General features: G+C 40.5%; 2 protein-coding genes across 7 annotated transcripts in view; one reads left to right on the top strand and one right to left on the bottom strand.

Moving 5' to 3' along the window:
* The window catches only part of limk2 (LIM domain kinase 2), a 21,510-nt gene extending 4,282 nt beyond the window's left edge, over positions 1-17,228 (bottom strand). The window contains exons 1-10 of one of the 3 annotated variants that reach the window (XM_086030871.1): positions 17,035-17,228; positions 16,774-16,870; positions 9,237-9,372; positions 4,593-4,702; positions 3,143-3,328; positions 2,797-2,902; positions 1,060-1,271; positions 804-990; positions 607-693; positions 237-368 (exon numbers count right to left, since the gene is read on the bottom strand). In XM_086030871.1, the coding sequence (XP_085886997.1) occupies positions 237-368; positions 607-693; positions 804-990; positions 1,060-1,271; positions 2,797-2,902; positions 3,143-3,328; positions 4,593-4,702; positions 9,237-9,372; positions 16,774-16,870; positions 17,035-17,050 (1,269 nt within the window). In that variant the 5' untranslated portion in view covers positions 17,051-17,228. Of the gene's footprint in view, positions 1-236; positions 369-606; positions 694-803; positions 991-1,059; positions 1,272-2,796; positions 2,903-3,142; positions 3,329-4,592; positions 4,703-4,821; positions 5,193-9,236; positions 9,373-9,492; positions 9,726-16,773; positions 16,871-17,034 lie in introns of those variants that run through there. The other 2 variants (XM_086030872.1, XM_086030873.1) reach the window with 2 other exon arrangements.
* The window catches only part of LOC147146885 (sodium- and chloride-dependent GABA transporter 1), a 33,468-nt gene continuing 12,968 nt past the window's right edge, over positions 4,436-24,935 (top strand). For 2 of the 4 annotated variants that reach the window (XM_086030878.1, XM_086030875.1), the window contains exons 1-5: positions 4,436-4,494; positions 15,137-15,235; positions 15,453-15,489; positions 15,815-15,890; positions 21,677-21,811. Coding sequence is in view for 2 of the 4 variants with exons in the window: in XM_086030875.1 (XP_085887001.1) it covers positions 21,703-21,811 (109 nt within the window). In the remaining 2 variants the exon portion in view is untranslated. Of the gene's footprint in view, positions 4,495-15,136; positions 15,236-15,452; positions 15,490-15,814; positions 19,087-21,676; positions 21,812-23,520; positions 23,635-24,935 lie in introns of all 4 variants that reach the window. The other 2 variants (XM_086030876.1, XM_086030874.1) reach the window with 2 other exon arrangements.

Here is a 24,935-nt window from a genome sequence, read left to right on the forward strand (position 1 = left end):
ACGTACTTTAGATCCGCAACATCAAACTGTTTGACCTCTGCTCTTAGTTCTTCTTAAGCACTAAACTTACCTAGACACTATATAAATGTATATACAAAAAATAAGCCTGACGACTGACCAAAAATGAAGCAGGGGTTGTTGCTTTTTTTTTTTTTCTTTCTAAATTGCATTCCGCCACATCGCGATGACGATTTTGATTGAATTTGATGGATTCTTCAGCCCTTGTTCAAACGCACAGTGTCTCGGATGAAGTCCTTGAGTGTGCCTCCTTCGATGAACTCGGTAATCAAATTGAGCCTCTTGTCCTTGTACAGCACACCGATGAACTTGAGGACGTGAGGATGGTCCAGGCTCCGCATGACTTTGACCTAAAGATTAGTAAGAAAAAAAAAAGGTGATGATTGATAATCTGCATCAGGCAGCTAATGGCGAAATTTGACCCAAACAGTGAATGCCAAAATCAACCATATCCAACAAGACCGGGGGGGATAAAGTTCCGCACACAGCATAAAACAAAGAGATTGTTGTCGGAACATGTGGCGCTCTTTCCGCACAAGATCGAATACATCACAGTGCAGTTTTGTCGGTGAGGAAGCGACCGATTACCTCCTTGAGGAAAGTTTTCTGGGTCTCCTCGTCACAGCGCAGCAGCTCCTTCATCACCATCACCTCTCCTGTGGCTTTATGAGTGACCTGGCAAAGCCAACAAAAGAAAAAAAAAGAGCACTTGCAACTCGACGATAGCCGTGGGGGTGGCGGGGGGGGGGAACTCGTTGGTGAGGGTGCAGCGAAGGAGGCGGGACCTTGATAGCCTGTCCAAAGAAGCCTTTTCCCAAAATCTCGCCGTGGATGAGGTCGCACGGCCTGAAGATGCGATGCGAGCAGCTGGCGGACGACCTCAAAGATTCGGAGCGTCCGATGTCTCGGGTCATGAAAAGATGCTCTTTGGGGGAATTGGGTCCAGGGGACTTGCATATGCTGTTACTCCGCCTGAAACGGACAAGGTGCATCGACTCTAGGCTAACATCGGCAAGCTGCGCAGTTTTTCTGGCTAGCTACCTCAAAGATCTCCTCTTCAGTGCGCTGTGTTCCACCTCAGTTCTCTCCAGGACGGCGTTCGGCGGCGAGGAAAGGCGCATGCGGGACGTCGCCGGCGCCCCCAGAACGTCCATGGACGATTCCAGCCGCAGCCGGTCCAAACGTTGCCTCACCGGGTCATATTCGATGAGCAGCTGCAATGTTTGACTGGTGCGATGAATGAGGTCATCCACCTGAACAAAACAAAAAAAAAAGGCTCTTCATCAAAATGACTTTACGGATACTGTACAAACTCAGCCGTCAAATGTGTTGGATTATCACAACGAGAGAGGTTTTGATCGAACCGGTGCCAGCGTTGAAGCAGCAAAGAAAACGAATGGATGGAGAGAGCTGCGGCAAATAAGCTCACTGAAATATTAGTAGCGCGGTATGACGGAGTGCACATTTGCACCAAATCAACTGAACTACGACCTCAATAATAAACAAAGCAAGGCTCCTCGGTTTACAATGCTCTGTTAGTAACGTTATGATTAAAGTCCGTACAGTATCATTTGTATGAAAAGCACTTCTAGGCCAGAAGTATATAATAGGGCTGAACAAGTCTTCCGATTGACATTGCGATGTAGTAGAATGCAATTTCCACATTTCCAAATCACCAAGCCTACAATTTGGGCAACAAAAATTAAAAAAAATTGTTTCATTTTGCTCAGCTGATATGTATTTTCTACATGTAGTATCCACAGTGTGTGTGTGTGTGTGTGTGTGTACATACATATACATGTATATATATATATATATATATATATATATACACACATATTACTGTATATGTCTATTTTGTATATTTATTTATATAATGTTAGTGCTTAAGAAATGCAGTGCTCACATTAATAGATAATGTTTTCATGAAACGTGAAAAGTTGAAGTGATATAGCCACAGATTCATTTGCAGTTGTCCAGTTGGCGTAGTGCACTCTTAAAATAGTCATAGCAAAAATTGGTAAGTTAACAACTCTAATGAATGTAAACTGTTGATCATCTTAATTCGCGGTTCATTTGTCTTTATTTTAGCATAAGCCTAACTTTTATTTAAAATAACGTTGTTGTTTTTTTTTATTGTAATTAAGATTTATTTACGGCTTGTATTTGTTAAAAAAAAAAAAAACCACATGGGGGAAGAAAAGGACCATGAAAAAATCAACTCATATTAGAGTGTAATCATAATATTGAGGGTGGGAAAAAAAAAAAATCACAATTACATGTATAACGGCAAGTACTCCTGTAACTGTGTTCCAAGTGACCACATAGAGTATTCTTACCAATTCATTGCACATAAACAGAAGAACCCCTATAACTGTTCAACAATACTTTTATCGGATGTCATGCTGTCTATGTACAGCAGATGTCTGCCAAGTGCCTAAACGGGAGCGTCGCGGTTGACTGGACAAGCGGCGAGAGGAACGTTTTTTCATATCACAATCATGATGCGAGAGTGAGACTGTGAGAACGCAAAGTCTCAAAGCACTGTCGACATTGCTCACAACATCCTCTCCCTGCTGAAGAATGCACTAATGATGGCGGAATGAATGGAATGGCAAAATTCCCAGGTGCTGTTGATGCACCGAAAGAGCGAAAGGGAATTTTTGCTTCGCGGTGAGGATGAAAGAAGTTACACTCATTCGAATGTATACGTCAAGCCCCCCCCCCCCCCCGGCCCCCCGAGCGAATCTTTTTGGATGGGAAAGTGTGCAAAGTCACCTCTTCCTCCAGCAGCGTCCCCACCGGAACACCGTTAATCTCAAGGATCCTGTCTCCGACGTGGATGGCGTTTCGCACCTCGGGGCTAATGAGCATCCCTCGCACCCTGGTAGTAAAACAACACCTCGTATCATGTCAATGAGCATCTCTTTGACCCTGCCGGGAAATATTATGCAGAGGCACGTCGGCTGACACGTGTTTATGCAGTATGAGGGTCAGACATGATGAAAGGGTTACGCTCACAAAAAAAAACAAAAACAAAAAAAAACAAAAAAAACAAAAAAACAATGCTGATCAGAAAGTCTGTGAAAATGTCACCCCCGCACCCAAGCTGAGGGTCACTCACTCGGTGACTTGGACGCTCGCCGAACCGTTGACGTCGCGCAGCAGCGATACGGACAAGCCCCTCTTGCCGTTGGCCGCCGACGGCATTGAGATGAGCGTCACCGTGTGGGGGAGGGAGTCCAGGACGGAGTCATGCGAGCGCTTTTCCAACATGGGCGTGAGGATCACCTGCTTGTAGCACTTCCCGCTGCGTTACAAAAGCGGACGGGGTGAGAATACCGTACATGTGCCGACAGGCTGCTGTTTGAACTTTCGGCACTCCACGGGAGTGGCGCCGATGGAGCAATGGAAAATGACTAATAACGACGGATACGTAGACATTGAACTGTGAATCCATTGTTTAGCGAAACAATGGGAGATTACGAAATATTGTGGCAAAACAAAAATTTGCGGCTTACAGGTCGATTGGGCTGCAAGCCCTCCGTGACCCAACTTTGGATAAACGCAAGACGGGTGGATGGAATACAAATTCAATTGTACTTCTGGCGGAAGGAAACTTTCCTTACACGCTACTTTTAAAAGTGACAATGACATTTGTACTATGTTTCATTTCATGTAATATTGTACCAATATCTTTATCATTTCGGCTCTGGGTATTGTACAGAGATTTTTTTTTTTTTAATATATCGTGCAGCACCAGATATCTACTGTGAAAAAATCCACGGCCAAGCAGGCAAATTACAAATATAGAAAATTTGACAAATATTCCCCGAGGTGGCCAAAAATTGTACTCAAGTAAAAGTACTGTTACTTCAGAATAATATGACTCAAGTAGAAGTAAAAAGTAGTCATCCAAATAACTATTTGAGTAAAAGTAAAAATAGTACTTGGTGAAAAAACTACTCAAGTATTGAGTAACTGTAGCAACGTCTCATTTATTTGTTTATTTATTTTTTAAAACGACCATTCAATCAGACGAAAATACAAAATAATCATCTTCAGGCAAATTAAAGTCACTCCAATCAATAAAATGAATAACATCGAATTAAAGGATAGCTTAAAATAACCTTAAGGTAAATTCAAGTGCTCTAATAAACAATAAAAATAATAATAGTATAAATAAAAGAAATCAATTAAGCGCAAGTAGCACAAAATTTAAGGCCCTGTACTTTTTTTTTTTTTTAAAACAGACTCCGCAGGCAGAACAAGGTAGCCCATGAACCCGTATAAACTGTGTGCGCGTGTGTCTGCGTGTTTCAGTCTGTGCGTATGTGACAAAACGTGCGAAAACAAACATCCCCACCCCCCCCCCCGACCCCCACAAAGAATCACTCAGTGATGTCACCGAAAGCGTTAACGGTAGTTGGCGCTCAAGGTTCTTGCAGTGAAGCTGCGATCGTTTAGCAATGCAAGGTAAGCATTTTAATAAGAGGCTGTTCTTTTTTCGAATGAGAACTATCAGAGACGACGTTCAGTGCGACGCAGTGGACACAGGCCCTCCCGCGACTTACCAGTAGAGTTTGGAGCGCTCCACTAAGGCGTAGGTATCCCGGTCCTCAATCACCACCTTGCAGCTGAGACACACAAAGCACTCGGGATGATACTTGTGTTCTCCAGCCACCTGGAAACAAAAACGCAGTGTCGTTGACTTTTTCGCTTCATTGTGTCCTTTCCCTCTGCCGCTAAAAGAAGGCTTCCCCGTCAAGCGTTGGTCTTAGGCACTCCCCGCACTGAACACACCTGCTTCGGTTTCAGCCAGTCTGGAATCAGCTATGATTTCACCTCCGCGCGGAACAACCGAGACAACCCGTCTGGTTTTTCAACCCCTGAAAGTGATCAGTCACGTGCGCAGTCTTGTTCACACATCTTTCCGGAATGCACGCTGCGCCCCTCGGTGTTCTTTGCTCTCGCGCAAGGTGAGCTAATGCATCGGTGTTCACTTCAAAAGGAAGATCAAGCAGTTGAAGTACTGTCAACACAAACATATATTTTTTTTCAAGGATATGTTCTACGCAAGCCCACCGGTTGAAACAAGGCATTCTGATAAGTATTCCGTTTGTGGAATAAGTCTTAATCCACTGGTTTTTAGCCATCTCTGCGGGCGGCCATTTTGTCTTGTGTCGACTGAAAATGACGTCGCGACTGCTCGCTACGACCAATCGCGGCTCAGATTCAGAAAACAGGTCAGCCGTGATTGGTCGTTGTGAGCAGTCGCGATGTCATTTTCAGTCGACAGAAGACAAAATGGCCGCCCCCACGGATGGCTAAAAACGAGTGAATTTTGCTGCTTAACGTATATTGCGCAAATGCAAAATTAATAAGAATGTCGTGAGCATATTCTTGAACAAAATATCTTTGGGTTGACTTTAAATATGAAATCCGGTTGCTACATGGTAATGTTAAGAGACGCTCAATGGAAAGTTTACGGCTGCTGTGAAAAAAAAAAAAAAAAACATAAAACAGACTCTTTCCAGCCAAACCTCAAGGCAATCTGTCCATAAAGACTTGCAAGTTACTGAATGAAGCTGGCATTTCATTTTCTTAATATTACCAAGATTGAACTTGTTATTATTATTTTTTGTAACTTAACAAGGAACAGATGCAGAAAGTTTCTTTCTCATTCCATCTTCAGTTTTTCCAACCTTAAGGAGCAGCGGGCAGACTATGCTATCGGCCTGTTTTATTAAGAGCTCAAACTGCTGGCACTAAATTGTGTGGTCACTCGCTCAAACAGACTGCGCGTGCTGTTCGCAGCAGGATCGAAGTGATTTAAAAGACAGTTTTGCACTTTACAATATATGTATACTGGAAATAGAGCGATATGCTTTTTTTCACGGGCCGATACCGATTATTAGTAGTCAAGGATATATATATTATATTGGATATATAATAACCGATATTTGGAGCCGATATTCATTTTCATTAAAATCGAAAGAAAAATTTACTCTTAACTTTGTTAAGCATGCATATTGAACAATGTTTCAGGTTTGCATAATGGTGATTTTTAAAAAAAAATCATTATTACAAGAAGTTTTTGACAATATGCATCTCTGTTATAAAATTCTAACAAAAAGTTCAGGTAGCACCCGGTGTTGTCAGCATGTCTTAAAAAGGATCAAGGAAAACTTCAACAATAGCTCCATGTAGTTTTCTACAGTAAATGAATATTTCAAAATGACAGACATGTGAAACTTTCACATATCTTTGTTTTGATTTCCGCCGTTTTAAATTGACTTAACTATCGGCCAGCAGAGTTTTAAAAAAGGCAGATGCCGATATTCGTCAAAAAGCCAAATATCGGTGCGGCCGATAATCGGTCCATCCCTAATGTATACAATATATTAATGCTATTCAGTATGGAAGGCAGTGCAAGTGCAAAATGAAGTTCAAGACAACAAACATATTACTGAGTAACAGAAAAGAAAGCCGTCATTCCGATTATTTTGTTGAAGCCAGCAACCGCATAAAAAGCGTGTTTTGTTTGATCGAAGGCACCCCGAGTATCGTTCCTGCGTAAAATTGCATTTAAAAAGGGACAGCACTCCCAAAAATGCTCTAGCAGAAGGCAGCAGCAGACAATTTTCAGTGTGCTAAAATGACCCAGAGCACAGGAAACGCAGTTGAAAGGAACTTCGTCATAGATAATACGGCATGACTCCTTCTTGCAACTGGCTACAAGTCAGCCCTTAGATCATTTAAGAAGCTGCGCAATTGCATTGTTGCGATACGTTTTGTTCCTAGCATTTCTAAAATGTTTGCCCGAGCGGAGAACTTTTTCTCCCTGTCATCTTGCTCGCACCTCCTTGGCGTGATTACGAATAGCATTGCCATTTGCGCCTACTTTTCAGACAGGCTATTTAAAGACACAAAATCGCCCGTCGCAATTTGTCTGGGGTTTGATTAATCACATTATAAGCGGTGCATTCATTTATTTGCACAAAATAAACAGCACAGCAATTTTGCATATTGGGCACGCGTAATGCTGGGTGTGCCCTGTTTGGAAGATCAGCTTCCATTCCGCCTGTTTGTGAGAGCAATCAGGTTTTCTCCTGCCCTATATCAACAGTTTCTACCCCCCATCCATTCGTTTTCTTGCTGCGTATAAGAATATACTTAAAAACAACATTTTTTAAATTTTTTTTTTTTTAAACTGCAGTTGTGAGCACAGCTGTGAGTCAGTGGTGAGAGGATGATGTCAGCCTGATTAGTGTGGCATCTCACTCATTCGTTTGTAACTCACTTGCCAAGAGCGCGACATTCACTCACAACTTGCCAAGTTCAACAGTTCGAGAGACTTTGACGCAAAGCACTCTTCTTTATTTAACTACCGGTACATAACTGAATATAGAGTACGGTATTTAACACGAAAAACGCACTTCGCCAGTTCTGCTTGAAAATCAGACTGTACTTCCTCAAACAGTTGCTTCTGCTCTGCTGTTTTCCACGAAAAAATAAACGCCGCACCCCCAAATTGATGTCTCCTTCCAGCCCCGCGTAAAAAAAAAAATAATAATAACACGGTGGTTTCACTTAAAGCTATAAGCACCTCCACCAGAACATCTGATACCCATGTGTTGCGAAATGTCTTTCCCCCCCCCCTCCTTGTCATGAATTCATTGCTTGTCATTATTCTCCAATACAAATACCTGTACTGTATATACTAAAAAAAATCAAATAAAATAACACTGCATAGTTGTACCCCCTCACTGCTGAGTAAACATCTTCGGCCAATACAAATGCGGAAACAAAACACAGCACACTACGCTATCGCAAACAAAATCGTCGGTTAAATTTCATTCGGATACCCTGCAAGTCAACAGACAAAAATAAACAAGCTGCTACATGCTCAAAACTGCTTTTTAGCTGTCTCTAGCCGTTCACGACAGGAGACTGAGCATGAGGTGGGCCCCCAAACCACGACCAGTGTACTGGAGTAGGTCGACTGTGGAGAACTTTGGGACAGAATGAGGCCTCCAGGGGGGGGAAACTGGTTTTGCAAATGGGGTTGACGGCTGCCGTGTTCGTCTGCAGCCTATGTAAAAGTATCACTCGTCTGTAAAGGTAATCGCCGCAAAAAGCATACGCTCTCCTTCCTTGCAATGCGTGTTAGCATTCATCCAAAGTAGAAGGGAGAAAGTGGAACACAGAGTGCTTTGACACGCTCTGTGGGCGTTCTGGTATTATCTAATTAGAGGGGGGATTTGTTGGCTCTTGTTTGATGGTGGCAAAGCGCACTCTAAAGGGAAGTGCACTGGTCTCAACATACACTTTGACTTGCACACTGAGCACCAAATGAGAGCTAGTAGTGGAAGAATACAAACCAGGGGCGGAGCCAGAATGTGGCTAATGGGTGGGCCTGAAGATTGCTAACTCCCGACACATGCCATATTCAAGGAAAATGACAATCTGAATTATAGGAAGTTCAGATCTTCCCTAGACAACCACAACTATACCATTCTTAATATTCAATCAAATTTAAAAAAAAAACAAAAAAAAAAAAACACAACCAAACAGAAATTCAGAAAAAAACGTTTTTTTTTTTTTCCCGTGTGTCTCATTGGGCGGGCAGTCTGTGCACACCCAGGCCCACCTATGGCTCCGCCCCTGATACTAACCCTAATTAAAATATAGAACAGTATCATCTGCATTGGAATTTGAGTTTTGTTCCCTCTTCCCGCAAGATTAAATGTCTCCAATGACGAGTATGAGGGCGCTGGGATCGTACAGCGGATGACGCATAATTGATGTTATTAGCAGGAAAGAGAAGGCCATATGGTGCCGTGCTTTTTTAGCTAATGTCCTCAAGACTGAAAACTTGAATTAAGAGACTGGTTCTAAAAGTAAAAAAAAAAAAAAAAAAGTCGTTTGAAAAAAATAAAATAAAATCATTGACATGCTTTCATTTCCTTGGAATGATTTGGGCTGTGCGCGTCCATCAGTATCATGAAACTGATGTGCGAAAATAAGTGCACATCATAGCGTTACATTGGTTGATGTAAAAATAAATACTGCAAGCGTCAAGCAAGTAACAATAAGAGGACTGCAGTTTGTTTAAAAGCTTACAGGCATTGCAGACAATATTAGATGTACTATAAATTCATCAAGTCAGGTGGGTGTTAGGAAAAGAGTACACAGATTGCAGATTGGAGATTTACCATTGCAGGTCCGGTCATGAGCAGAGAGCATCCGTGACACAGCTCTCCGAACCTCTCCCAGTAGTGTTTGCGACAGTACAACTTGCCATCCTTCTCATAATACCAGTTAGTCAGGTGGTCGCAGCACACAGAGCACCTGGGAGGACAGAAACGGGTCGGGTCAGCCTTTTGGGTTTGTCTGAAATTCATTTAAGAGCCTCCTAAAAGGAACTTATGTTAATTCATGAAAGACAAAAAAATTGAGAGAGTGACATACCGACGTTTTGTAGCGTATTAATTATTATGTGATAGTTGATAGGGCAGTCTCCGGTTGTTGACGTGACAGAGATTTCAGGTGAGCAAGCTCAGTGAAACCGACGGGTTTGTTTATAGAGCATCTCCTTATCCGGGTCACCACATTAGCCTCTTGGTCAAAGGTGTAAATCTTTTTGTAATCCGGGATAAATGCAGGCCTTGGTCATGGGAGTACTGCGGTATCGCAACATAGGCTTCATATAAAGAAATCAAGGCTGCATTAAATGGAAGATGTAAAAAAAAAAAAAAAAAAAAAAAAAAAAAAAAAAATCGAAGCAAATGAAGGTGTGGAAGTTGCAAATTCCACTTGTTCGCCAGCTGATTGCACGCAGTTGTCACCTGGAGGGATGTCGGCTGACGTCGAAGGACATTTGTAACCGCGACTTTAGGGCAAAACGCTCAAAACGCAGAATAGTGCAGACTGGGAAGTAGCTGCAGACTGCGAACATTGGCGAAACAAGATTTACTGGTTAAGCAAAACTGGGCAAGGGCATCACATGCCGGAGAACAATTGACTTCAGAGCGCTCGTGATTAGGCTACCGAAAGGATGCTTGTTGAAAGTTGTTTGGACTTTGCACATCCTCAAAAGGTTCTCCAAACTACTGCATTTGCATTCGGGAAATATTGCTAAACCATAACTCCACTTTTTCTACTTCGACAATTGATCCCTGTGCCTTTTTCAAACTGATCTCGGGTGCGCTCATCCTCGTCCTATGGAACCATTCCAAGTATGTAGTGTGACATGATCAATCGGATGTAGACCACTGATGGTGTACGCAAGCGTCCTTTCCTGGCCTCTCGCTACAGTACAGAGTAGATGAATCAGGTTTACCGACTTTGACACTGACTATTTTAGTGCTTTTTGGCATAACTTCAAAGAGACGCTTTAGGGATGATTAGGACTTTTTTTTTTTAAACTGGCTTGGACACAAATAGTTGGGTCGCCGGATTAGCCGGCAAAGCATCAAGTGTGAAATGAAAGTCATTCTTTCATTATCTGCAGTTTTCGGCTTCTGTCCGTGAGCGAGCGAGTCTACATTGGATGTCGACTGTTACAAAACTGCGGAATAATTGCGCAACATAAAGGTAATAACAACCACCGCAACAAGTTTCCCCACGCAAAGCAAAACCCATGGTTAAGCTTTTATTTTCTCCACAAGGGGGTGAAAGGCCACCGTGTCAAAGCTGCACTGAGCACCTCCTTTGACGCAGAGCAAATGTCAACGACTGTGTCTCTTGAATCTGCATTGTAGAGACAAATATTGAGAAGCTACACTTGCGCCTGTGTCTCACGTTATGACAGATAATGACGGCGAATAAATACGCCAATAGAAGCATATTTGGAGGTTCTAAATATAATATAATATAATATACAGTAATATAATAGAATATAATATATGGTAATGTAATATAATATAATATAATATACAGTAATGTAATAGAGTATAATACATGATGTCCACTGATCAAAACAAAAAGCACATGGAAAGCGGAGAAGAAATAAATATTACTGCTATTTTCGTTGTTAGCACCTCCGAGGTGTCGAAAATTCCAGAAAAAAAACAACAACTTAAGATCACTCATTAAAGTGGTTTTATAGAACACTACATTATTATACTGCATGACACGTAAAACACATTGAAAGGTCCTTCAAGCCATACTGATACCAGGGGGGGGTGTAACTTCAGAACAAACTCAGGTGGTTCTCCGCTTAACAATGTAACAGTCCAGCCTGCAAATACACTGCAAAGTAAACATTCCTGATTTCCTTGAAGCCACATTCCTGCCGGAGTGTATTCTTTTGTTTGGAGAACGGCGTGGTAGGTAGCACGACCTTTAGTTGTGACTTTGAGGGCTCCGGGAGGGAGTGTTTTTCACCTTTCATGGGATCCTTATCTCAGGGTGTGGGATTGTCGCAAACGTTCTACCTCAGAGCTTTTCTCCACTACGCGATGAGTGATAAAATTATGTTTCTATTCATATGTCAGGAAACGCATGTATGTAATCCAGTTCTGTCTAGCGTACATGTGCACAGTACAAGTGACCTTTGATTTTCATTTTATGACGAAAATATGTGAGATTAAAAAGGTCAATCCACTATAAGTCTAAGGCAGAAATAAGGGATTCAGTTGTCAACAGACACATTTAAATTAATGTGAATACGTTGAAAAGCCGTGAATAAACAACAAACAAGAATATGACATCAGCTAAGGGAAGTTACAGCCACAGACAACTCTTGTGGTAATAAACTCTCCCCCGATAATCAATCAAGCAAATTTAGTCAAAGCAAAGAACATATTATCGCAAAGACATTCATGTTTTTTTGGGCATCGTTATTATTTTTTTTCAAGAATATGTTCTATGCAAGCCCACTAGTTGAAACAAGGCATTCTGATAAATTTTGCGTTTGTGGAGTAAGAGTTCATCCACCCGTTTTTAGCCATCTCTGGGGGCGGCCATTTTGTCACTTCTGTCGACTGAAAATGACATCACAACGGCGCAGGGCTCAGCTAACGACCAATCGCGGCTGACCTGTTTTCTGAAGCTGAGCCGCGATTGGTCGTTAGCTGAGCCCTGAGCAGTTGCGATGTCATTTTCAGTCGACAGAAGGGACAAAATGGCCGCCGCCTGAGATGGCTAAAAAGGGGGGGATTTTGCTGCTTAACTCATATTCCACAAACTTCTTGCTTTAGGAGTTTTATTTTCTGTTATGCGGTCCAAACAACAAAAGGTCCCATCTTGTCAACAGCACTATTTTTCATTTTAAAGAGGACCATACATTGAAAATTGACTTGTGAATCGCTTGTTTACAACTACAAACATAGATAACAAAGTAAGGAAATGTGTGTTTGGTAGATTCTTTCTTGGTTTGAACAATTCTTCTTGGCACTAAATCTATACAGTACAGTTGGAAAGCCTGTTTATTTCCAATAAATGGTACCATATTTGTAAAAAAACATGCATTTGTGGGATGGGCAGCAGAGTTGAGAATGTGAGTTGCGCCAATGAAAATGTAGCAAAATCCCTGCCAATGCCAAACTTGTGGATTGGATGACGAAAGTTTGAAGGGACAAGACATTTTGTCAATTTAAACAATGTGTCCGTTCATCATCCTCATGCCGGTTACCGGCGTGGTCACACACTGCTGCGGGATGCCATTCCATTCTTCACCCAGCATTTGTCGCTAACCAACCAGAGTGGTTGTTTTCGGCCACTATGGCACGAATAGCACGCCCAACTGATACCACAAGTTGTCACTGGGATTGAGGTCAGGACATCTCTGATGAACTCTGCTCTGTGGGGGCAAAGGCGTTGTGATCTTCTTGGAGGATAGACTTTGGTCCCATGCTGTGGAAATATGGACTGCAGTGGTTGCAGATTCTCAACATGTCTTTTCATTCAGATTACCTCCAATATCACAAGCCTATGTTTTCCAGAGATGGAGAGGCTGCCCCACGTCGTCACACTGTCTCCATCTAAAGAGATTTGATCGGTGTAGCAATCAGCCTAGGGTTCGTCACATCTTCACCACACTTCTATTTACAATCCAACTGCTGTAGGAAGAATCTGAACTCATCTCAGGAATCAATGGCAACAGCAAAAAAAAAAAAAAAAAAAAAAGATAGCTGGCATTGGCAAAGATGTGGCAAATTCTTCATGGGTAAAAAGCACATTAAAAGAACACATCTGCTGCTCATCTGAGCAATGCACGTGTCTTACAAATGCGGTACCATTTCAAAAGGAAATAAACGGGCTTTCCGCCGATGTAACATTTATTGCCAAGAAGCTTAGTTGCCACCAAGCTATAATCCGCCAAACACACATTTCCTTCCTTTTTGCGCTCTGTTTTTTAGTCAGAGTGTGGTGTGAAATTACACAATTTTGTGCTGACAATATTCACATGGCTCTAATCATAAATTGAAGTTGGAGATATTCGAGCTTTGAAAGGACTTTACGTCAACTCAAGCACTATCTCCGGCGTTAGCTGTTCCCGCTCGAGGCTCCAGACGAAGCTCTGTCTGTGACTTTTGAGCGCCGGAGTCAGGAAGAGCTGGACTTCAGGGCTAAGGCCCCGTTTTGCCTCCACTGCAGTAATGAGTGGACACAAACTCTGGTTGTGGTTTTCTCTGTAGATCCACATTCTTTATTGTTTACGTGCACACATGTGGCTGCACTTAGGATGAGCCAGCGGTAAATTCAGCCAGCGGCGTCTTTGCGCAAGCGCAATTTTGTCTCTCTGTAGCTCGCCATCTCTTTAAAGGTTTTGCCCCAGAGTGCCGTGATGGCTGTGAAACAATATAAATGCACTGGATAACTATTTCATCATATTATTACATATGATTCAATCAACAATTGATGGATACCTACTTTTGAGTAAAGGGAAATACTATAGAAACTTTGTGCAATCCATTTAAAAATAATATAGATATTATATAGATATATAGAAATAATGTCCTGTTTTTGGATAGTAAAGGGATGAAAATTTGGAGGGTGTTTTTTTTTTTTCTTTTTTTTTTTTTTTAAATCTAATTCAGCAATGAACTAAAAAAAAAAGTAAAACAAAAGTCTTTTTGGTGGCGGTAGCAGCAACAAAAACTATTCCACCGATTCCTCAAGAGACCCAAAAGAACAGCAAACAAACAAAAGGTTTCACGAAGCCGACGTCTGAGACAGCAGACTCCCATCTCTGAATCGCTGTTGAGGAATGCAGACATAGCGCGGGAGGGTGCTGCTACATATAGACCTCAACACTGCCAGTTGACTGGAACAAAAGTGACATCAGCACGTAAGAATGTTTTACACAAGGTGGAGGTGGGCCGTTGGCAGAGTGTGGACAATAGTCACCGCGGAAAGGACGTTTGACTTGCTTTGCTAGGTCAATCTAATTACACAAGCATTTTATCTAGCATTGGTGTATAAATAGCGAAAGTGAAGAAGCAACACGGCATCGTGATTTGGGATGTCAGTAATGAAGGTGCAGGAGGAGCGTATCAATGGTGAAACGGTGAGAGAAACTCGGCCTTTAAAACAAGGACAGGGTTGTGAGTGTATGCTCTTGAAGAGGCAAAGTTTGGCAGGACTCAAAGCTGAGGTTGTTTAAGGACAGCGTGCAGTTATTTCAATGTTTAGAGATAACAGACTTCTACCATTTGGAAAATCCAGATGTCCTCAACAGCCAAAGACAAAGGTTGAAAGCATGAAAAAAAATAAAATAAATTAAAATGTCAAAATAATAAAACGTTGTACGATTTGGAATTCAATCAAAACTTTTTTTTTTTTTAAGTGTTTTTAAAAGTATTACAAAAACTTGGAGGTTGGCCCATGACGTCATACAAGATAGCAGCATGTCAAGTGGGAATTTAGAAAACCTCACAATAGCTTTGTCGGACAAGAGGACTTGTGTATGTCCGGGCAGTTATGTCCTGTTTCAACTACTGATGTATTTAAGTTAAACAAGAATGTCAGAATTTGCACCTTCGAGTTAGTATTTCCTTTTCCGGAAGACAGACGTCCAACGCGGCAAGGCAGACGAATCTTATAAATCCGACATAGATAAAAAATTTTTACACACGTTCAACACGACATTTTCCTGTGTGTTGGTAAGGCTGGGAAGCGCTGGGAGCATGCAACTCCTTCGTTGTGGTGTCGAGAGTTCTACATTCCCACTCTCAATGGAACCTGAACACACCGTCATTCGGTTGACGTGAGTTACTCTCACACTGTAAACAATTACATGTCTGCTCAATGTAATCAAGTATCATTTTCTCCACAAAACATTTGCAGCCGACTTTATTTCTACTTTGCTAGATCGGTGTTGTGGCATGTACTCACCACTAGCTGAACAGAAATAAAGAACTTTAAAAATATTTGTCACATCTGTTCTTTTGAATGCTAAGCCAACATTTTTTTTTTTTTTACAGTGGGAGAGAAATGCAGCCAACATCCTACAAGGAACAGGTAGCATGTGATGCCTGTTGTTGTGTGCTGAAATAAGAAGCAAAAATTAAGAAAAAAAAAAAACAATAACACAATTTAAAAAAAAATGTACTTAGGCTTTCATATCCTATGGCTATGTTGCCTGTTGAGGACATGTGGCAGTTTAATCTGATTTTTTCATAATGTCGAATCGCTAGTCTCACAAAAAAAGAAAGAGAATCTACACAGACGCAACCGCGTAGGCTGAATATAAAAGGAAAGCATTTTTATACCATATAAGTGTCGAGCAGGAAGTATTTTTTTAATGTATATAAGTATTTTTTATCCTGGCTATGATGTATTGCAGGAAATTCTTGATGACAATGACAACGACTCTCACCCAAAGTCAGCTAGCCTAGGGGTCTAGCTCAACGACCACCCAAGTAAGGCAAAGAGATACAAAAATGGTTGGATGGGTCATCACTCGGCAGGTAACCCGCAGACACATCTACAGTATTTGTCCACAAGCAATTCCAGAGTCCGTTTTTCATAAGAGTATAATTTACATGGTGTCAAGAATGTTCAAATGCTACTTTAATGTTTTTGTACTTTAAATTCACTGTACAGTTAATAGAGGTTTTACGATGGTGAGAGTGTCACCCTGGAATGGATTAAATCACTCGCTCTAAAAAAATTGGGAGGTGCACCTTTAGGGTTCGACTGTTAACATCCCCTGTACATGGGTTCATTCCCAATACTGTAGTAGTCGATGATTAATTCTCAGACAACAGTTTGACAGGCAGATGTCAAAACTTTCTGATGATAGGAGAGGCAATTTTATCTCATAGTGGGAACTAGTTATTGTTTGCAGTACGAGCAAAGGCTTACTGGCATGCCTAGATGTGGTACGTGCCCATTGAACAGTAACCTGTAAAAACCGCAACTCCCATTTCAACTCCACTTTGTCAATCATTAAAGTAAAGCACATAGCCTGCGCCGCTGAACATTCTGGACTCAAGCTGCGACACAAATGCAGATGTCATCCACCACTGGGCACTGCACGTTAGCAGCAAAGTTCAGTTCATTACACAACATAACCGAGCCCACTCGTGTTTAGTCTGACACAGAAGATTCTGGATTATCCTCAAGGCCGTTTGCGACTCAACCAAAACAGTGCCATGTTGATCAAGAGCACTGACACATCGTGTCACTGTCAACGCAAAACAAAACTTTTATTTCATGCCAACCAATATTGGGAAGACATCCCGCACAGCTCAGATGGGCCTTGCAATGCGCGTGTATGAGGACCAGACCTGAGAGACTTACTGGAAGCAGGCGCCGTGCCAAGTGTCCTGCAAGACCTTCATGCGGAACGGCTCGTGGACTCTCGTTCCACACCCCGCACAGTAACACTCGTCTGTACCTGCAACAAAGAAATCCCGTTTGTTCAATATATCTGCTGCGACTTAAAACTTGAGTCAAGCTAGTTCAACAAACCTGTATAAAAAAAAAAAAGAATAGAGCTTCGTGCTCAAGTAGCAACAATACATCATCTTTCGGCATCTTGAACCTGAACTAATTCCTCACCTTCTGTGTCTTCCATCGGCTCAATTAGGCGAGCGTCGTTGCGGTCCTATTACACACGGTGCATACTGCGAAAAGCGGCGTCCGTGTACAATTGGACTTCGAGACTCGGTGCTCCCAGTGAAAAATAACATCGAAATGCAGGATGAGTGACGTAGTACTGGCTACGAATTCCTGTGCCTCAAAGCGGAAGTACTCAATAGCAGCACCTGAAAACAGGAGAATCCAATACAACGGAGTATGATAAAACAACAGCAGCGCCCCTTGGTGGCAAAATGTGTAAATTACACTAAAGTAAAAGCAAATCAGCTATTGAATCTATCCATCCATTCATTTTCTATTCCAATTCTCACCAGGAGTTTCAGTAAAATAGGCAACTCAGTCAGTACTCTTTAAGGAAATATTCTGTTTTTCCCTTTTCTGTTGCTGAGTTTCCGTTTCCCGTTTTCCGTTCCATTTTTAAAACATTTTTTTCCGATGGCTTTTGACTCAGCATGAAACTCGGCATTGTTTTAGTGTTTTATAGTGTCTGCGTAACAGTGTGTGTGCGTGTGTGTGCGTGTGGGTGTGTCTGTGCGTGTGCGGGGTTGCGTGCGTGTGTGTGACTTTGTTACTGCACGACTGAATTTTACTCTATGAACAGCACTTTGTATGCAGCAACGGTTGTTTCAAAGTGCTCTATAAATATCTATCTACCTATCTATCTATCTACCTATCTACCTATCTATCTATCTATCTATCTATCTATCTATCTATCTATCTATAAATCTCGTTTTTCCACAAACATCGAATCTGATTTTTTTTTTTAATCTTTGCTCATAGAAAAAGCAAATGAAAATGACATTCTAAACAAGTTTTACTCTTTGTTTTTTTCTCCTGACACTAAGCTTTGAAAATGCCTCTCTAAGCATTAACTTGCAACTTCCAAACAAATAGATAATTTTTCCTTTTCAGATCATGTGAAAATAAATGTTTCCTTTAACATTTTTGGGAGGGATCTGTCTGTCTCTCTGTCTTTCCATCTGTTTAAATATCAATCTATCTCTCCACTCACTGGGCAGAGGGCAGAGATCTAACGCTAAGAAAAAATAATACATTTACCTTGATTAATATTTTCTTGTCAAATGCAGCCAAAGGATTGTAAAACTTCTAGAATAAGAATAAGAATGTATTTATTGTACAGATACAACGAAATTGAAAGTGCATTTTCCTTCGTAGGGGCATGTGGAGAGGTAGGTGGGGATACTATAGGTGCCTGGACACTTTATTAACCCTCGGTGCCCAAAGTGCCTTTTAATTAATTTTTTTATTTTTTCAGTTTTTGAGTAAGGTTGTTGTTTCTGAGTTAATGATTGTGCTACCTCAGAGCAAGCCATCCAGAGTGTACAGTTAAGTATTCCCCCGCTGCGCATGACCAATTTTCAGTTGATGATCTTATTTAAACAAGGAGCTTATTATATTATTTTATATTATTATATATATTTAAACAAGGAGCCAACCTATTTTAAACTTCCGGCAAATGTTTAAACTTCCGGCACGAGGTTTGTGTTTTCAGAACAAAAGCACCGGCTTGTAAGTGCTGCCAATACATCCGTGTGAATTCACATAAAGTATCATTTATTTTGAAATTAAGATTGACCACAACTATCCATCTTGACAAAGATGTGATCATTACCAAATGCAGGCGTTTTCATGTCCGCTGGCCCGTATCGACCCCATGCAATTAAAACAACCAATTTTACTTTTTGTGTGCAACCGGATCAGCATTTTTGGCCAGCGGGAGAGTGGTCGTGTATATTACAGTTGAGTAACGTACAACAATTCATTCTGATCAACTCAGCACTGAGCAGCGACAGACTGGTAGTGAATCGACCATGAGTGTCGAGAAAACGAGAGCTTTGTTAACCTCGGATGTCCAAGTGACCCCCAAAGAGACGGATGTGGCGAGACCCACATGGAGCGGCCGGCTGGAGTTCATTCTGGCCACGGTGGGCTATGCGGTTGGGCTTGGCAATGTCTGGAGGTTCCCCTACCTGTGCTACAGCAGCGGTGGCGGTACAGTATGCCTGATAGTGATATGATAACATAGAATGATACAATTATTTCTCCATTCAGTAAGGCCATAGACACGCTGTTCTGTTACATGCACACAGCTGAGAAGAATGCGTTACAACGTTTTTTTTTTTTTTTTTTGGTGCTGTTTTGGAGTTGTTTCTTTCAAAATAATGCCCCCTCCCCATCTATACCACAGGGCCTCGAATTTACGCAAGGCTCTTAGTTAACAATCTTTTTACTGTGGAAATGAGGCACGTACTGGCGCGCAGTGGAGGTGTGGTAGGGGATTACATGTGTAATTACTTTGCCCGTGAATGAATCACGATATGAATTGATTCAATGAGTAAATTAGATGAGATCAACACGTATTTTTTGAATTTTTGTTGTAGATTTATTCGTGAGCTAAAAGCACATGTGACTGACGGATACAGTATAAAGTAGGGCTGTTCGATTTTGCCTAACAGGAAAATCCCGATTATTTTCTCTCAAACCCGATTTTACGATTACGATTAACGATGTCTATGTAAAATAAAAAATAATGAAAAATGAAGTATTTTGAATGTATTTTATTTAAATTTAATTTTTCTTTCTTCAAAATGCCAGTCAATTTAACTTAATACACACAGAACAATCCATTGGGATTAACAGCATTTTACTTACACAATAGATTTCAGATCTGTTCTTAAACCAATAATGAAAGAAGAAAGTGCATATACCATCTGAAACAAAATCATCAACATGAGAGAAGGTAGACAGTCAAGTCTGTAAACCAAACAGTCTGTCAGCAAGTCATTTTGTCAACCAGCTAGTGACTAGCCTTTCACCTTTCTCCCTGGTCTTACTTAAACATAAATCAATGATTAGTGCAAAACTGTCATAGGATGCATAGTCCGGCTGGACCAGAGGTTCGTTGTAGAGGAGAAAAAAATGGACGCCTTTCAGACGTTTGAGTTACTTGCTCACGGGTTGTATTGTACATGCGGGGCACACACTATACTACAGATCTATATTTGCCCAATATATTTACTAAACGCTCACTTGCCTGAGCAAATAGCAGAATCGCCGGTAGCCATGTGCGAGGAAGCGGAAATGCAGAGGAAACTACGGTGGCTTAGGTGCACCAAAAAAAAAAAAAAAAATTGAACAGTGCCGATTTGAACGTTTTTAAAATCGTTTTATCCAGAAAATTCGGTTACGGTTCAAAATCGCTTAATCGAGCAGCCCTAATTCAAAGGAAAGGAGATTGAAGTGCATCAATGACATTTTTATTTGTTTTTGTGAATACACTAAGAACAGAATTACAAGTACAGGAATTATAACATATGTACAAAATATACAGAATGTATGAAAAATGGCTCTTTTTCAGTTTTGCTGCATATGCCGCCAGCGTGGCTCCAGTGGTTGAAAACACCTAATGAATAAGTCGATGAAAAACGGAAGTCCAGGACAACCAAAAATATCTGCAAAATACTGTACCTGAGTGCTGAATTCATTATGGCCCTTTTGTCTTATTGATTGAGGAAGTTCTAATTGATAAAATCAGTTAATATAAAATAAAAAAACAAAAAAAAAACACTGCCAATGTATAAATTCAAGTTTGATTCTCATGTGTAAACAAAAATAGCGCATTGGATATAAATTAATATTAATAATCGCAATTGTAATTGAATCTCGATGAATTGCACAGCCCTAGACATGACGTCCGATTTCTTGAGCAACACAATTTCTCTGTCCATTCAAGACATGTCGTTGTTGTGCTCTAATGTTCAACAGAACAACACTCCTATTTTTCTTGAAACTGGTTTCTCCTCATCAAATTTTCTCTTCACAGCAGGTTTTGAAAAAGACATGACTGGGTCACAGGATATCTTTTCCTCCCACTTGGTGTCAATTATGATTCACCGAAATCTGCCATGACCCTGCGCGATGGTAGCACATAAGTAAAACAAAGTAAAAAAAACCCAAAAAAAACGCAGAGGGCAAAAAACGTGGGGCCGCGGTACTGTTAAACTTTGATCTCAGTTAGTGGGCTGCAAATGGCATGAAACCCCTGCATGAGAAATGCTAGTGGTGTATAAACCCAGAAGGGCTCTGAGGTCTGCAGACTCGGGGGTCAATTAGTCGAGCCCAGAATCAAAAGCAAACATGGTGAAGCAGCATTTGTCTGTCATGCTTCACGCAAATGGAATAAGCTGCCAACAGAAGTAAATTCAACTCTAAGTTTGATTGCTTTTAAATCCAGGTTTAAAAACTTTGCTGTTTCACCCCATACTTACGATTGAAGTGTTTTAAAAATCAATTTTCCAAAATCTTTTTAGTAATTTTAGTAAGCTACTTTTTATTCATTTACTTTGTTTTTAAATGTCTTAATTTCGTTTGTCTTTAAATGCCTTTAAATGTTGTACTTTTAATTATATGAAGCACACCTTGTGTAAAAATATCTGCATAAATAAAGCTGTCTTTCTTAAAAAATGGAGAAAAAAAAATCAGAAGGGCGTAAACAGTATTCTATTCACACTATAATTAGAACCCATTCCTGATTGAAGTAGTATCAGCCATAATTATTTTCTCTTCTTTCCAATTGCTCCAGGAGCTTTTTTGGTCCCCTATCTCATCATGTTATTCTTGTGTGGCATCCCACTGCTTCTCATGGAGTTTGCGATTGGCCAGTTCACTCATCTAGGGCCAGTGCACGCCCTAGCCAAAGTCTGCCCTCTGTTAAAAGGTGAGTTACTTATTTGAGGCACTTTCATCCCTACAATCTATTTTTTTTTTTTCTTTCGGCCTTCTAAATGACATGAACATTTTTCTCAGACATCCAGACATTTACTACACTGCTTATCCTATGACCCAAATCCATTGCTGTCACCACACAATGAGAACCTTATTGGGCGGTGACATTGGGATTGGGTTGCACTAATTAAGTATCATGTTCAGTAGCTAACCAATGCCAAAGAGCTGCAACTCATTTATCTCAGCCCTCTGTCGAAGTGATGTACCAATGCCTTTGAATTTGCTCTACTCATAAAGTCTGAGTCCGTGTGTAAGATGTTAGATGGGATCATCTTGTGATCTGCCAAGTGTGTACAGTGTGTCAACATTTGGCAAAGCAAGATGGACTGTCACTCGATGCCGCTGCTAGATTAGCTTCCAAATATCAAGTACATTGGGACTTCTAAGGTCAAACACAATCCTGTTCGGGACGACGCTTGACATCAAAGTGGTTTTGATTTTGTAACAATGTTGCCCGTTAGAAAAGAGGGAAATAGAAAGCGTCCTTTCTCGGGACAAAGCATCCTCATTGAAATAACGTTATTAACTTTACACCTTATGTTTTCAAATCAGTAAGACGTCAGTCTTATAACTTTAAAGAGGAAAAATATGTTGTTTTCAAGAATATGTTCAATGCAAGCTCACTCGTTGAAACAGGGCGTTAATCCACTCGTTTTTAGCCATCTCTGGGGGCGGCCATTTTGTCTTCTGTCAACTGAAAATGACATCACAACTGCTGGCAACGACCGATCACAGCTCAGATTCAGAAAACAAGTCAGCCATGATTGGTCCTCAATAAATCAGACTAATGATTAACTCATTGCCATTATTGTATTGAAAAATAAGATCAATGTATAAGATAATTGAATATAATGTATTAGGTTGTTTTTTTTACTTTTCACATGCTGGGATGTTCCAGTATACTGTACAAAATACAGCATGATTTACGGGACAGTAGGCTACCTTTCTATAATCACTGTTTATGATAATGTTCTATTTTAGTGACAACTATAGGATTTTGTTGCATTATTGATCTTTAATCAATTTCTAGTTTTCTTGAATGAAGTCTTTTTTTTTTTTAGATAATAAAGTGTTGTATCATGTTGATGGATGAGAATTTGCTTGATGGTAATGTGAGAGGTTATTGACCTCAACTTGATCTAAGAAATACAACTAATATACTGAATAGGGCTGAACAATTAATTGCATTTGCAATGTAATTGTCATTTGGTAAAACTCCAATTTTCTAATTGCAAAGGCTGCGAGATTGAGAGCGGGGTTTAGAGGAGGCAGAGAAGGCAAGTTTGTAACGCTGCCATGCTACCTCCCAGTGAGATTTTTGTCTCACAAGACATTGAGGCGAGTATCTAAAATGCTTGATTTTTTTTTTCTTCACCTTACAAGGATTAAAAAAATAAATAAAAATGCATGAGCCCTAATACAGTATGAGATCATCCTGTTCCAGATGCATAAACTGTGCATTGAAGCATCGCCCACGTTTTATAATGGCATGCATTGACTTGTGAAACAGTGGTCTCAAGTTCTCAACATGCCACATGTCAGTACTGTAATCATGCAAGAGCTCAGCCATCAATCAACTGTTCAAAGTCTTTTCATTTGAATTTGGCTGTCTTTCCTGTTCTAACTTGTTTTTCTCCATAGTTTCCCTTTAAAGACAGAGATTATCTACCCGATCAAAACATGGGCCCCTTCACTTGTTTTAGCACTGTTTTCTCCCACAATAATGCTCTGTCATAAACAAGGGCCAGAAAGCAGGTAGTTTTTTTTTCTGTTAATTCTTTTGAATGATTTCTACATGAACCATGATGCAATTTGCCATGTTATTGACCCCCCAATCAGTGATTTCAATGGAAATTGATGAATCAGTAGCACACTCAGGTTTAATTAATTGCGTCGTGTCAGCGTTCCCACCTTTGCCACTTGAGTGATGTGTCTCCTACAGGGGTAATAAAATGACAGAAAAAGATAAATTAAGCAGCAACTGCTCCCAAGGTTGTTGGCTTGTACTTGTGACTGTGATTTGGTTTGATGCACTGATGGGGGAGTCCGGTATGTACACTGCATGCTGTTTTTTATTGGCAATATAAGGGGACAAGGGGAAAAAAAAGGAGTCCAAAAATGTACTGTAAGCTATTTTTGGCTAATATGATTCCATAATTTCGGCAGTAATACGTTTTTCAGTGTCTAATGATTTTATCTTCCTAGGGCAAAATAATTGTGGCTTTGTAGGAACAGAATATTAGCTGTATCAATAAGCCATTATCTAAAGCTTCTTACAGTGCAAAACATGTTTGATAGCTACACAGATTAAAAATCTACACAGCCCAAACTGCCAAATTTATATATATATATGTGTGTGTGTATATATATATATATATATATATATATATGTATATGTGGCGGCACGGTGGCCGACTGGTTAGCACGTCCGCCTCACAGTTCAGAGGTCGCGGGTTCGATCCCGGCTCCGGCCTCCCTGTGTGGAGTTTGCATGTTCTCCCCGTGCCTGCGTGGGTTTTCTCCGGGCACTCCGGTTTCCTCCCACATTCCAAAAACATGCATGGTAAGTTGATTGGATACTCTAAATTGCCCCTAGGTGTGATTGTGAGTGCGGATGTTTGTCTCTGTGTGCCCTGCGATTGGCTGGCAACCAGTTCAGGGTGTCCCCCGCCTACTGCCCAAAGACAGCTGGGATAGGCTCCAGCACGCCCCGCGACCCTTGTGAGGAGAAGCGGTACAGATAATGGATGGATGGATGGATGTATATGTATATTTATGTATATGTAATATATATATATCTATATATATCTATATATATACATATATATATGTATATATATATTTATATATGTATATATATATACATGTATATGTATATATATGTATATATATATATATGTATATGTATATATGTATGTATATATATGTATATATGTATGTATATATATATGTATGTATATATATATGTATATATGTATGTATATATATATATATATATTAGTGCTGTCAAACAATAACAATTTTTAAACTAATTCATCGCAACATTTTCCATAATT

The sequence above is a fragment of the Filicampus tigris genome, chromosome 5, assembly GCF_054856515.1.
Source record: "Filicampus tigris isolate MCC_2025a chromosome 5, RoL_Ftig_1.0, whole genome shotgun sequence".
NCBI classification, from domain to species: Eukaryota; Metazoa; Chordata; class Actinopteri; order Syngnathiformes; family Syngnathidae; genus Filicampus; species Filicampus tigris.